This window comes from Ictidomys tridecemlineatus, chromosome 5 (assembly GCF_052094955.1).
Source record: "Ictidomys tridecemlineatus isolate mIctTri1 chromosome 5, mIctTri1.hap1, whole genome shotgun sequence".
In the NCBI taxonomy this organism is placed as follows: Eukaryota; Metazoa; Chordata; class Mammalia; order Rodentia; family Sciuridae; genus Ictidomys; species Ictidomys tridecemlineatus.
Window position 1 is genome coordinate 9,236,299 of NC_135481.1, and position 15,694 is coordinate 9,251,992.

Here is a 15,694-nt window from a genome sequence, read left to right on the forward strand (position 1 = left end):
GTATAGGTAACCACATTAGATGAGGTTTTTGTCTGGTTTTGTTACAAGCTCTTTCCCTATTGGAATTACTTGTTTTTACATTTTCTATGAGAAAATAAGCATGGAATCATTATTCAATGACTCTGAGTGAGTCTCTAATTAATTAAACTGAAGTTAAACTCTAGATTTGTGCTTTTCCCAGTAGGGATTGAAAATTTGATGTCCTTTGTCAGGGTCTGAACTCAGGTACTATTGTTTGAGCCTCCTAACCCTATACTTCAGTTGCCTCTTGTCTAAGTTTAGGGAACAAAGAAGGAGCAGTGTGTTTTTCTAAAAAGTTTTTAACTGGCAAAATACACATAATGTAAAATTACCATTTAAATAATTTTTAAGTACATTTTAGTGGTATTAAATGTATTCACATTGTTTTGCAGCTCTTACCACCATCTCTTTAGAATTGTTTTATTTTCCCAACTGTAACTTTGTACCAGAGAAACAAATCTCTCCTTCTATATCCCCCAGTGTTGGCTACCACCATTCTACTTTTTTCTACTCTAGGTACCTCATAACACTCTTTGACATTTGTAACTGGCTTATTTTGCTTAGCATAACGTCCTGAAGATTCATCCATGATGTAGCATGAGTCAGAATTTTCTCACTTTTAAAGGCTGTATATATATATGCCACATTATGTTTATTCATCTGCCATTGGACATTGGGATTTTTCCCCTTTTTTGCTTTTATTAATAATTCTGCTATGAACATGGGTGTATAAATATCTCTTCAAGTCCTTGCTTTTAGTTCTATTGGATATATATTCAGAAACGGTATTACCATAATCATATGGTAATTCTGTGTTGAATTTTTTTGAGGAACAACTAGTGTACTTTTTGGGGGGACAGATACCAGGAGTGCTTAACCACTGAGCCCATATCTGCACACCTTTATATATATATATATATTTTAATATTTATTTTTTTTGTTGTAGTTGGACACAATACTTTTATTTTATTTACTTATTTTTATGTGGTACTGAGGATCGAACCCAGGGCCTCTCGCGCATGCTGGGCGAGCGCTCTACTGCTGAGCCACAACCCCAGCCACACCTTTTTATTTTTAATTTTAAGACAAGATTTCACTAAGTTGCTTAGGGCCTCACTAAGTGCCTGAGGCTTGCCTCAAATTTGGAATCCTCCTGCCTTAGCTTCCTGTGCCACTGGGATTACAGGTATACTCTACTGTGCCCAGCTACTAGTGTACTTTTGCAAGTTGTTTTGAGGAGAAAAAATTGGGACTCGAGTTCTAAGACATAAATTGTCTCAACGCTCATTTCTTTTTTAAAAGTATTTATTCTTAAGTTTTTAGGTGAACACAATATCTTTATTTTACATTTATGTGGTGCGGAGGATCGAAGCCAGTGCCTTGTGCATGCTAGGCAAACACTCTACCACTGAGCCACAACCCCAGCCTCAAAACTCATTTCTTTATTACTTGCTTAATAGATCTGGATTGACACAAAGTTTATTGTCTCCAAGAAATTAACATTTTTATAAAGTAAGACAGGCAGATGAATGGTTTCTACTGTACATCAGTGAATGGTGGGTGCCATAAGAATCAAGTACAAAGTGTTTAAGGATTTCAGAGGTGAGAGAATCTATCTTAGAGGCGGAGGAAGAGGAGTCACTGCATGAGAAACAGGACGGAGCAGTGTGACATCATAGATCCTCTTGAAGTAAGTTGTTAAATATCCTTAGACAGGCTGGGGATGTGGCTTAAGTGGCAGTGCTCGCCTGGCATGCGAGCCACCCAGGTTCGATCCTCACCATCATATATAAACAAAGATGATGTGTCTGCCGAAAACTAAAAAAATAAATAATTATTTTTAAAAAAATCCTTAGACATCTCAAAGTGTCACTTGGGAATCACTTTAGGAATGTTAGAAGGGGTAGTATCATGTTGAAATTGAATTCTTTTGTGAAGTTACTCTTCCAGTGTTTGTGAATTGCACCATCTTCACTTTGCAGACCTGATCCTTTCTATTACTTTGGGAGGTGTTTAGGAATCACATTAAAGAAATTATGGATTTGGTGTGTATGTGCTTGATTATGGGGCACTTACCCCAGCCTTGGCTGGAAGAAGGATATGGTGCACAATAAGTGCATTATATAGCCAGTGGCCTACTTTATGTTTCCTCTTGCACAAACTAATCAGCATTCTTGACTCTTCTTTCTTATTTTTTCATATGTTGAACATCCCAAATCTCATTTGCTCTATGTTCAAAATATTATGAAGAATTGGACCACTTAGTATTCCTACCTCCCCCACATCCTCAATCAGTGTCAGCAGCATCCCTAGCAGGGATTCTGTTTGCTTTGTTATTGCCCATCTTTAGTCTATTCTCAGCATAGCATCCCAAGTGATTCTTTTAAAACCTAAGACCATGTCACTTCTCTGCTTAAAACCATCCATTAAGTAGGGAATGGTGGCATAGGCCTGTAATCCTAGGCTGAGGCAGGAAGATTGCAAGTTTGAGGCCAGTTTGGGCAGTTTAGCAAGACCCTGTCTCAAAAACTAAAGGGCTGGGGATGTAGCTCAATGGTAGAGTGTTCCTGGTTCAGTCCCCCAAAAGAACCATTCAACGGCTTCCTCTTTCAGTCTTGAGTATTATATCCAAGTCCTTATTATAAACTGCAAGAACAAGTCTTATACCCTCTTTGGCTATGTTTCCTACTAATAGTCTCCTGATTGTTTTCTTGCTGTTTTGGGAAAATACCAAGAGTTTGTAAGCCTGAGGGTCTTTGCATTTGGATATCCCCTTTGCCTAGAAAACTTCCTCACTGATTTCTACATGGTTGGCTCCCTCAGTTCCTTTACCCATAACTTACCTTTTTTGTGAGCTATTCTTTGGCAATTATATACAATTTCAAGAATGCTTTCCTGCTTTTTTTTTTCCCCTTAGCATTTGTCACTGTTTTTTTTTTTTTTTTTTTGTGTGTGTGTGTGTGTGTGTGTATTTCTCTCCAAAATGTAAGCTGCTTCTTCTTTTTTTTTTAAAGAGAATATCTTTTTTGTAGATGGACACAACACAATGCCTTTATTTTTATGTGGTGCTGAGGATCAAACCCGGGTCCCGCCCATGATAGGCCAGCGCTCTATGCTGAGCCACAATTCCAGCCCCAGATTCAGTACTTTTTGAACAAGAATCAAAAACCATTCCAGTTTTCTTTAAGGGTGTATTTTTGCTTTTAGGATACTTATACATCAAAACTTAGCCAGTGTGACTTTTAAGTGTACGGTTGCCAAAGGCAGGTATGTATATGAATTTGTACTTAATTGACCTAAAAAAAGGTGAATGCTTGCAGTTGTATAACAAAGGAGATGACTGTTCTCTCTTCAAAATTGTAAAATAAATTTTCAGTATATTGCATTTGATGATGTGATGTAGGGGCAACAAAACAACGACAAAAACCCAGAAATGATAAGTGAGAACCTTAGTGGAAAGGTACCTGGAATCAAGAGTTTATGAAATGGCTGTATTCCAAATTCGTGCATTGACAGTCAAGAGAAGTTGGTTGCATTGTGTGTTTAACACACATTCAAAACAGGCAACTGTAATAAACATTTGGATGGTGAGGATGAAAAGTTTTTCTGGTATACTAATGGTTAAAGTTGAATAATAAGACAAAGAAGGCAGTGATATCTTTGCATAGCCAAGATGACTATTCTAAAGTACCATGGTAAAAAAAAAGTTGTCACGTGATGGGACATAATTCCACCAGCATTCACCAAAGGTATATGCCAGATGGAGTGGTAAAGATTTCTCAGCCTCAGCAATACTACGGATGTTTTGGGCCAAATAATTATTTATTATATATGTGTAGTGGGAAATGTCCAGTGCTTTGTAGGATGTTTTGATGCATCCATGATCTCTACCCATTAGATGTCAGTGGGACACTCCCTCTCCCCCACAAGTTATGATGACCCAAAATGTCTTCCAACATTACTAAATTTGTGCCTGGGTGGGGAGTGAGGCAGAGTCTCCCTAGTTGTGGTCACCACTACATTAGAAGAATATAAAAATTGAGACTTGGGTATTAGATCTTGTGGCTTTTGAGAAGAATGAATTGTTTATTTTGCTGAGCTATAATTCTAAGCAATATGTAAATTCCAAATAAAATATCTCTCCTTTATTCTGGAATAGATTCCATTTCTTAGAAGATTTAAAACTAGAGGTGGATTTTCGGATAGGTTTTGGAGCAGACTATCATGGGCAATTGTACCAAGATTAAGTTACATTTACGTAATGTTTTGATAAAAATTTCTTGGCTTTTGAAGAGGAACTTCCAATTTTTTGAATATTCATTTAAATAAACTAACCAGGACACATTTTATATCATGTTGACTACTAATAAAAGATAATCTCAGTATAGTTTTAAAATTAAAAATATCAGTACAAAATTAAGAGGCACTATAGGGTCAGCTGAAAATTAATTTCACTTTAGAAAGAATAAAATGTACTTAAGTTGTCTTAGTTTCTGGAATAGGTCAGTTTGAAGTTCACATACACTCTTTTTGAGTTTATTCACCCTAAAATGGCAGTTATTTGAAACTTAATGTGAGAAAGTTAAGAAGCTTCTATAAAGTTGGACTTTTCATTTGGATTTTAATAATCATGGATAAATGTCTAGATTTCTAGGAGGCCAATTCTTCATTGTTAATAAAGAGTAGAAAATTGGTCTTTAGCTTTTACCTTTGCCCTTCAGTATTTCTCTAAAATGTATCACGTTTACTCCCTAAATGTAACCTTCTCCAGAATTTCTCCTGTAATGTTAGAATCACCTTGTTTTATTTGGGAATTATGATTCCTTTGCATGGTGCTTTGGAGTTATTTCTCACTTTTTATTACAGTGTGACCAGATGGTTTTTAGTGTTTCGGTGCCATTGTTTACTCACATTAGTGTTCCTTCTATTTTCTATCATTTAATTCTTTTGAATCTCTTTTTTGCCTTCATAGAGTTCTGCTAACCCTAAGTTTCAAATCTGAAATGATTTGAAGACCATAGTGGCAGATGAAAATAATGTGAACTGAAGCAGTGCTTGAAAATACTTCTGTGTCTGACTCTGTGGCCCTACCATTTGACATTCAAATACTTTATAACCTTGAACTACACTGTACCCCTCTACAAGTGGGATTTTTATAGTCCATACAATTTTCCTACTATAGATCGGTAAGGTATTCTAAGGAGAAAGAGTCTAACCAACCCATTGCTCCTTCAGCCAAGTATATGACTTGGAACAAGTCACTTGATTTCTTTGAGTGTCAACTGCCTTCAAAATAAGAGAGTTTAGTTGATGAGTGGATAAAGAAAATGTGGCATATATAAACAATGGAATACTATTCAACATTAAAAGAGAATAAAATCATGACATTTGCAGGAAATGGATGGAATTGGAGAATATAATGCTAAGTGACATTAGCCAGTCCCAAAACACCAAATGCCAAATGTTTTCCCTGATATAAGGATGCTGATTCATAATGGGGTTGCTGGGGGGAGCATGGGAGGATTAGATGAACTCTAGATAGAGAAAAGGCGGGGAGGGAAAGAGAGGGGGCATGGGGGTAGGTAGGAAAGATGGTGAAATGTGATGGACATCATTACCCTAACTACATGTATAAAGACACAAATGGTGTGACTCTACTTTGTGTACAGAGATAAAAAATAAAAAAAAAAATAAGAGTTCTAGGTCTTTCTGACAAGATTGTTTTGAGGAACACATCACTTTATTATAGCCATGTATGGAAAACTTGGTGGTTGTTGGGCAGGAAATGCCCTCTTGAGTCCTGGAACTCTAACACTTAAGTCCAATACCTGGCAGTTAGTAGGCACTTGGTAATTATTTGTGGGATGAATGAATTGACAAAGAATGTAAAAAACTGTCTATTTTTGTTTGTAATTTTAAAATTACTATTTCATGGCATATATCCTGTACTTCCTAATTCATCTCAAATTTTAAATCTGTAAATGAATTTTTTTTTTTTTTGAGACAGGATCTCACTAAGTTGCAAAGGGCCTCACTTAGTTGCTAAGACTGGCTTCATAGAGTCTGCCCCTTGTTTCCTTCCAAGATTTTATTAAGGATATCTTCAAATATATAGCAAAGTTTGTAGAATTTTGTAGTGAACACCCATATATACTCACTACATAGAGCTTACTATTATCACTTTTAGAATACTGACTTTATCATACATCTGTCCACTCATTTGTGAATCTAAATTAATTTCTTAATACAATTTGCAGTAAAATTCCAGTCATTAACTGTACTTCCACCCAGTATTTGAGCATGTATAATATTGTCACTGTGTTTATAGCATTTTTCATTTGATGCAAACTTTATATAAAATGAAATGCACAAATCAAGTTCATTGTATGTGTGTACACATACATGAGATCAAACATTATGTATTTGGTAGCTTTTCTCACTTTTGCCTCATTTATATCTGTAAATGTAAGTGAATACTGATCTATTTGCTGTGTCACTTTCCATTCTACATTTGTGTCAACTTCATTCAACTATTATTTAGACACTTAGATACTTGATAAATGTATAGGATAGAGACAAGTGAAAAATTCTAGGTTAAACATTATGCACATTTTAAGTTTAGAATGCCAACCAAGTAGGGTATGTTGATTAGAATTTCCATTAATAATGTTTTCCCATATTTTCATCCACACAATTATGATTTTGTTTTAATTTTTGCCAGTTGCTTTGATGTAAATATCATTTTACACTTATTTGATTACTGGTGAGGCCGTATATGATTTTCCCAGCTGGTTTTTAAGCTTTTCAAGGGCAAGAGCCAATATCATCTGCCACCTTCATGTTTACTCACTGAGAATTTGCTAATTATGTGAATGAATCCTGCCAAAGCATTCCTCTTACTATGTTGAGGCTGCAGAAAGGATGAATTAGTTAAGTGTGTTAGATTAAAGAATGCAGAAGTTGCACAGTGCACATGTGCTTTAAGTAAAGGGATTCTTTATTTCTTCTCTTGTGTTAGGGCTGGAATAGTTAAGTGGTTGAGAGTCCAGGCTCTGGAGGAAGATTTTATGGATTTATATTGCATCTTTGCTTCATAATAGCTGTGCAATTTGGGGGAGTTTACTTCTTTGTGTGTCAGTTTTCCTTGTTTATAAAATAAAATAACAATACTTTACTTACAATGCTGTTGTGAGGGTTAAATTAATTCATATTTGTCAATTGTGTAAAATGGTACTTGGCATTCAGTATGTTAAGTATTACTTTTGCTTATTTTCTTAGAATGCATGCATGCTAGTCAAAGTGCCCCACCATGGAGCCACATCTCCAGATCTTCATGTGAATTGACTTGGTGTATCCATGGGTTCCACATTCACAGATTTATTCAATCTCAGATCTGAAACATTATAAGTAATCTAGAGATTATTTAAAGTGTATGGGAGGATATATGTGTGAGACTATGCAGAGATTGTATGTAAGAATTATACCATGTTATATAAGGGACTTTATCATTCATGAGTTTTGATATCCATGGAGGGGTCCTGGAATCAATCCCCTATGGCTACGAAAGGAAGACACTATAGTTGAGTGTGGAGAATGCACAGTTGAAAAGGACTCTACCTTGAAGAAGCTTATAGACTTGAACTTCTCTAAGGGAATGTTGAAAACATTTGGCAGGACTGGATGACAGAGTGGGGACTGGATGAAGATAATCAATAAGTTAACTTTCTCCTCCAATTAGTAAAGAAGGATTTTGTTTGGTTTGGTTTGTTTTGAGACCTAGGTATTGCTGTGATACCCAGTCTGGTCACAAATGCCTGGACTCAAGTGATCCTCCCTCCTCGGCTTCCCCAGTAGCCAAACTACAGGCACACAATTGTCCCAAGTTCTTAAAGAGTTTTGTAGGTTAAACGAAAGAATTTTGATTCTGTCTTCAATGATAGAAGCCAGTGATAATTTTACAGCTAGATTAGATTCAGTTGAGGCAGGTGATTTTGAAATCAGTGTAGAAGATATACTAGAGGAGAAGAGATGCTGGAGAGTATTGGCAACAGTGTAGATGAGGGATGATGAAGGCCTAAAATAAAGGGGTGGCGATTTGAGAGACAGGAAAGAGAATTATGAGTAGTGATTGGTAAGGGACTAAAGTATGTTTCAGAGCACGCTCCCACCCTGGAGAGCCTCCTAAGTGTGGTAAACATGGTCTGGAAAGCAAACTCTAGTGCTGAAAGAAGTTAAATATTTTATAAAATGAGAATCACTTTATAAAGTAAATGATATTTTAATAATAAAAAGAGCATAATCTTAGAGTAAACCTTAGTACTTTAATACTTAATCTATGAAAAACTTGCTACAATCTTTTTTTTCCATTTTCCTGTAGATTGATCCACTCATCTGCCATTAGGAATCAGTAAGGTAGTCTAATCTCCCCTTTTTGTAGATGAGAAAACAGGACCAGTGTTACAAAGCTTTTATGTCAGAGTTGAATAGAATCCAATTCTTTGACAGGTGTCCAGTGTTTTTTCCTTAGTTTTGTGCTGTGCTCTGCACACATATGGTTTATCACTTATAAGTGTTGGTTTTGGATTTTAGAGAGATTAATCTCAGAGGAGTTAAACATACAATTTTTAAACCAGTAGAAACCAAGACCAAAAAAACATCGATTAATAGGTAGAAGTAGCAGTCCAAAAGTCTTTTCAAGACTTTTATGCATTTATGAGAACCAATTTCTCATCACAAAATAGGCTTGAGGTTTAGTGTTCATAGTTAGTTGACTAGAGGCTCTTCCAGGTGCCAAGTAGCATGTGCAAATCTATATTTCTAACCCCTTATCTGAAAATTATTAAAATATCTATGAAAATTTTTGAAATATCAGGCTAAGTATATATTACTTCATCCTTCTGAGCTGCAGGGATTGCAGGCATATACCACGGTGCCCAGCTAATTTTTAGTTTCTTATTACAGGAGTAATGTCTTTTTTCAGAGTTTCTGGGATTGGAAAGTGGTGAGGCTTGGTCACACTCCCCACATACACACACTGGGGAACCCAGGGATGCTCTTCCAGTGAGCTACATCCCCAGCCCTTTTAAAATTTTTATTTTGAGATGGGGTCTTGTTAAGTTGCCAAGGCTGGTCTGAAACTTGAGATCCTCCTGCCTCGGTCTTTCAAGTCACTGGGATTACAGCCCACCTCGGAGCATAATTTCTTAACTATGTTGCATTATGCTTGAGTTAGTGGTACTGATGTTAGAAAATCTCTGAAAAGACCCAAGAGGATTTCTGGTAAAGTTCTATTTTTGTTACTTTTGTGTCCTGTTGGAAGGAAAATGTCCTTTATAAAGTATTAGTAAGCTAAAGAAATTGTGTCATATTAAAGAATGTAAGAAAGAGACAAAAGAAACCTTGGACATGATCTGTTCCAACTTTCTTATTTGCTAGTTGGGAAACCGAAAATCACATGAAACAAGGAACTTGTTGAAATGTGTATATCTTTGGTCCTTTTACTCCTGGCTCAGTGTTCTTTCCATGATAGCATTTAATTGTTGAAGTAATTGATATTTTAAAATCAGATCCTAATTTTACTAGGTTTTGAGTAGAGTTAAGAAATAAGGGGCTGGGATTGTGGCTCAGTGGTAGAGTGCTTGCCTAGCATGTGTGAGGCCCTGGGTTCGATCCTTAGCACCACATAAAAATAAATAAATAAATAAATAAAAGAGAAGGAAGGAAAGAAAGAAAGAATATTTTTGCAGCATGTGGATTGTGTAATTAATATTAGGAATGGCAGCATTTGAGGAGCAAACTAGAAAGGGAAAAAGGGCTGTGTTTGTGTTTTTAAATTGGAGGTGACTTTAAAATTATTTTATTTAAATTTTTGTCTTTCCACTATAACTTTTTCACTATAAGGTATGTGTGTGCATGGTTGAACTATCTAGTGACCACCTGTAAGATGAAATTGATAATCAGTTCTGGGAGTTAAGCTTACACTAAACCTGAGTGACTGGTCCTGAGTTGTATACATCATGCTGGAGTTAAAATTATTTTGCTCTCATTGCTTTTTGATTTTTGCAGGTTTTGAAGTGCATCCCTGAGCATGAGTGCAGAATGAAGCGACGTTTGGATGACCAGGAGTCACCGGTGTATGCGGCCCAGCAGCGTCGGATCCCTGGCAGCACAGACGCTTTTCCTCACCAGCATCGGGTGCTTGCCCCTGCCCCTCCTGTATATGAAGCGGTGTCTGAGACCATGCAATCAGCTACAGGAATTCAATACTCAGTAACACCCAGTTACCAGGTAAATAGGAACTAGTCGGGGGAAGGAAGGAGGGATAGTGATTTCATCTAGTTAGAAATTTTATATTAAGCATTGAGTTAGATGTTTAAAAAAAAAAATTCAAGCCAGATGCAGTGGCACATGCCTATAATCCCAATTATTCAGGAGGCTGAGGTAGGAGGATCACAAGTTTGAGTACAATCTGGGTAATTTAGTAAGACCCTGTTTCAAGAGAGAGAAAATTTTTTTTAGTATTTATTTTTTAGTTTTCGGCAGACACAACATCTTTGTTTGTATGTGGTGCTGAGGATCAAACCCGGGCCGCACGCATGCCAGGCGAGCTTGCTACCACTTGAGCCACATCCCCAGCCCCAAGACCCTGTTTCAAAATAAAATCAAAAGAGCTGAGTTAATAGTTTTGTGGTAGAGTGCTTGCCTAGCAAGCTTGAGGCCCTGGGTTTAATCCCCAGTACATAATAATAATGAGAACTATGCAAGTTTGGCCAGAAAAATAAACCAAAAAAAGGTATGTGTAAGGTATAAAAAATAGCAAAAAATAATGTGCAATCTCAGTAGTGAAGTGCCCTGGATTCAATCCCCAGTACCTAAAGAAAATTAAAATCATATTGATGTGACCTTTATTTTCTTTTGACACATTTTTTTAAAAACTGTTCCTTATACTGATCTATATTTTAATGCATATTATTTGCATTATGGTGTGAACTATGTAAATATGCTCATTTCATTTCTCCAGTCTGCTATTAGATGATTGGAACTTGGAAGAAAAATCGTTGCTTGTTTTCTTTGGGTGATTAGTTTTTATTATCTGAACTAGTTCATGACTGTTTCTTACACTAGGGATAGTTACATGTATTCCTACTAGAAACTGTAATATGCTTATATAAAACCAGCCATCTCAAACATAAACTCCAGTTGAGTCATAAAAACCAATAAACTTGTAAAACCTGTAAAAACACACATTTTGAAATATATAATCTCAGAATACCTCTTCCTGTGAGAGATACATTAGAACTTATAGAATTATTTAAATAGTTTGTTTTAGTCCTAATATGTTTTGTCATATTTCATAGATTAATGCTTAGTTGCTTTATTTCTCTCTTTCCTACTCCCTCCCCTGGGTAACTTATATAAATCCGTGATGATTTGAAAAAAAAAGCTTTATTCCCTCTTTATGTTGTGGTATACAACTTACATTGCTTAGAAGAAATTAACTTTATGTCATTTACTCTATTTTGGTTTGAAGCAGTCATGTACATTGTCATTAGTTATTTTTTGTGATTAACGGTTTTGAAATAGGAAAGTAAAAGTACTTTGGAAATTTTATACAGCATTTTGTTGTAAAAAAAAAAAAAAAAAAATGGAAGGAAAGGTACTTTTTTTATCCCTAAACTCACAAGAGGATAAGAGATTGAAAGAAAAACCACCAGCAACTCAATAAATTTTTTTTTTTTTAAACTTTGGAAGTATAATTGTCTCACTTAATGACAGGAACATTTTCTGAGAAGTACATTTTGTCATTATGCAAACATCATAGAATATGCTTAAACCCAGGTGGTATAGATCAGTCACTTGACATGACCTCTTGAAGAGGCAATAAAAATAAACACAGAATATATGAGACTGCTACCAGCATAATTTGTGGTACTGTTTTTTTTTTTGTTTTTTTTTTTAGAGAGAGAGAGAGAGGGGAGAGAGAATTTTTAATATTTATTTTTTAGTTTTCGGTGGACACAACATCTTTGTTTGTATGTGGTGCTGAGTATCGAACCCGGGCGGCACACATGCCAGGCGAGCGCGCTACCGCTTGAGCCACATCCCCAGCCCTGTGGTACTGTTTATGTTATACTTTTTCTAATAAGTAGGAGTACATTCTAAAATATTGATAAAGGCCAATGTTGTATTCCTATAATCCCAGTTACTCAAGAGGCTGAGGCAGAAGGATTGCAAGTTTGAGACCAGCTTGTGTAACTTAGCAAGACGCTGTCTCAAAATAAAAAGGTCTGGGTATGTAGCTCAGTGATAGCATGTCTGTGGGCTTAATCCTCAGTACTACACACGCACAAAAGAGTATGGTATGGTAAATAACATCATCATTTATTATCAAATATTATGTATTGTACATAACTGTTCTATGCTCTTCTAAGATTGGTAGCAGTAGAGTAAATATGTTTACACCAGCATCACTGCAGATACGTACTGAGTTGTGTGATGGTTATTGTGCTACTAAATGGTAGGAATTTTTCAGTTCCATTGTAATCTTATGTTACCACCATCTTATATGTATGGTCTGTTGTTGGCAGAAATGTCATTTTGCAGTATATGACTATAATACTTGGTCATCGTAGCAAGTAAAAGATAAGTGAAATAAAACAAAAATCTTTTCTAGGGTTGGGGTTGTGGCTCAGTGGTAGCGCTTGCCTAGCATGTGTGAGGCACTGGGTTCGATTCTCAGCACCCCATAAAAATAAATAAAAGGCCACATACAACTAATAAAATATCTTTAAAAAAAAAATCTTTTTTAATTCCATTTCCATAAAATTAAATGCTAACATTTTGCTATATATTTGTTGTCTAGGGTTCAAAATCTTTTCTAATGTTGTGTGTGTGTCTCCTTTTATCAGTACTATTCAAAATGTGGTCCTCAAATGACTGATGTGTACACTTGGTTACTAGCCTCTAATGAGATGACATAAATTGAGTGTTTAGAAACTTTTATTTATAGCAGGTGGATGTTGTTATTTTACATCTGTAAAATCTAATAAAATTATGTAGTTGGTTTTTTTATTTCACTTTTTTAGAAATTTCCTTTTTTTTGGGAAAACAACCTTAACCACAGAGTTTAAGAAGCATTAAGTTCTGTAGTTTTAATAGCTACAAAACAATTGGTAGAGATGAACTGTAATTAATTTCATTAATTCTCTTGTGTGGGAAACTTGGATTTCTAATAAATTATTTTTATGCATTCAGAGCTATGCAGGTATGCCTTGTGCATTTGCGTTTGTGTTATTTCTCTAAATGTGTTTGAGGAAGAATGCACAAGCTTTGAAATTTCTTGTCTGTATTTTGTCTATCCCAGGTTTCTGCTGTACCACAGAATTCTGGTAGTCATGGGCCCACCATAGCAGCGGTTCATAGCAGTCATCATCATCCAACAGCTGTCCAGCCCCACGGAGGCCAAGTTGTCCAGAGTCATGCCCATCCAGCCCCACCCGTTGCACCAGTGCAGGGACAGCAGCAGTTTCAGAGGCTCAAGGTGGTATTCATCTCCCTTTTTTGGGTCAAAAGTTTATCTTTAGTAGGAAATAATAGCTTTATCCTATTAGTGGTGGTTACAACTTTTAACATTAAAAACTAAGGGTTGAATCAAGAGAAACTTTATTTTTTGTTTTGAAATCTGTTTCTCATGCTGACATTAGTGCTGATCCAGAGAAGAATAGCTGTAAGAAATGTTAGTGGAATATATGAATGCACAATACTCAAATATTATTAGAATTCAAGGACTTTTCATACAAAATAAACTTTAAAATCCAGTTTTGGGTGCTTCCTTTTGAACGTATAGTTCTTAATATCATATAAGACTTTTATTGTGTGCACATGATTGGCTATAAGCCTGTCCAGTAAATCCGTTCAGTAGTATATCTGGTGGTTCTTATTCCATTTATTTATGTATATGTGTACGTAGGTACATATGTACTAGGGATTGAACAACTCAGGGGCACTCAGCCACTGAGCCACATCTCTAGCCCAGTTATTTTTTGAACTTTGAGATGGTATTACTAAGTTGTTGAGGCTGGCTTTGAACTTGTGATCATCTTGCCTCAGCCTCCCGAGCTGCCGGGATTATAGATATACACCACTGTGCCTGCTTCTTAGTCCTTTCTTCTTTTTTATTTTTATTTATTTATTTGTTGTTGTTCTTATTCCTTTTTATGAGTAACTGATTTGCTATCATTAGTAAAACATATGTTCCTTTTGGGATTGCCTTTCCTTTGGGGGAAACTAATTGTGAATGAGATGTTATTGTTTTCATCTCTTCTAAATATGTGCTGTAGGTTTTCAGTGCTTTGAAATGCGTGAGGCATCTATAGAGAAGTGAAGCTTGTGTTCTCAGCTAACCTTGTCTCTCCTTACTTGTTTTCAAACTGTATAATTGCTGTAGCAAGTACACCAGGTTTCAGTTTTTCTAGGAAATATGAATTGAAAATTAACATAATCATAATGAGATAAATGTTAGATCTTCATTTGATTATAATAGCCTGAGCACACAAAATTATTGCAGTTAGGAATGAACAATATACTCTTAAGACAATATACTCTTCTGTTTTCCCTGATTTATTAGTGTCCCCCTTTAGCCACAGTTTCACTTGCTTCTCTTTGCTTTCTGTTGTTACCTGTAGGTCTGCAAATATTACATGGAAAATTCTAGAAATAAAACGATTTATGAATTTTAAGAATCCTGCCATCCTGAATAGTATGATGAAATCTTACCTTCTCCCTCTGTCCAAAGTGGGATGTAAATCATACCTTTGTTCATCATATCTATACTATACTTAAATATATAGTATATATATTTAAGTAAGCAGAGAAAAGGTTAGTTGAGAACACAAGCTTCACTTCTCTATAGATGCCTCATGCATTTTAAAGCACTGAAAACCTGCCTGTTATTCACTTAGTAGTCCTCTTGGTTATCAGATCATGTGAGATTATCAGACCTACTGTTGTGGTATCACAGTTTTGCACTCAAGTATTAAATATTTGACTTAATAAAGGCCCCAAAGTGCAAGAATAGTGGTGCTGGCGATTCATATATGCTAAAGGGAAGTGTTATAGTACTTCTTTTTAAGTGAAAATATGAAAGTTCTCAATAAATAAGGGGGAAAATTGTATGCTGAGGTTGGTAATATCCAAAGTAAGTTATTGTTGTTAATCTACTTATATGTCTAATTTATAAATAAAACTTCATCATAAAAAGTGTGTATAGGAGAATACCTAGTGGGTTCAGTACTATCAAATTTTAGGCATCTAGTAGAGTTCTTGTGATTAAGAGATGACTATAGCACCATCCATAAGAGTGCAAATTATTTGGGCTCATTGGGAAAATTTGGTGTTTTTCTTAAAAGTTGCTTATAGAATGATAACTGTATTGCAAAATGTAATATTTCTGTAAGCTTAGCACCCTACCAACTCCTGAAAAACATTTTTAATTGATTTTGTGTGATTTAATGCTGTATTAATACCATATTCTATAGGTAATATCTTAACCTTCCAGAAAAGCTTATAATATGCTCCTTTTTGTTTTGTTTGCAGTGCTCAGGATTGAACCCAGGGCTTCATGCATGTTAGGGATGTGATCTAGCACTGAGCTACACTGACAGCTCTATAAACT

At 35.7% G+C, this 15,694-nt stretch overlaps 1 protein-coding gene across 4 annotated transcripts in view; it reads left to right on the forward strand.

Moving 5' to 3' along the window:
* Positions 1-15,694, forward strand: part of Sin3a (SIN3 transcription regulator family member A) — a 57,922-nt gene that overhangs the window by 6,119 nt on the left and 36,109 nt on the right. For all 4 annotated transcript variants that reach the window (XM_040275241.2, XM_040275242.2, XM_040275244.2 and 1 more), the window contains exons 2-3: positions 10,087-10,308; positions 13,385-13,561. In XM_040275241.2, the coding sequence (XP_040131175.1) occupies positions 10,120-10,308; positions 13,385-13,561 (366 nt within the window). In that variant the 5' untranslated portion in view covers positions 10,087-10,119. The remainder of the gene's footprint in view (positions 1-10,086; positions 10,309-13,384; positions 13,562-15,694) is intronic.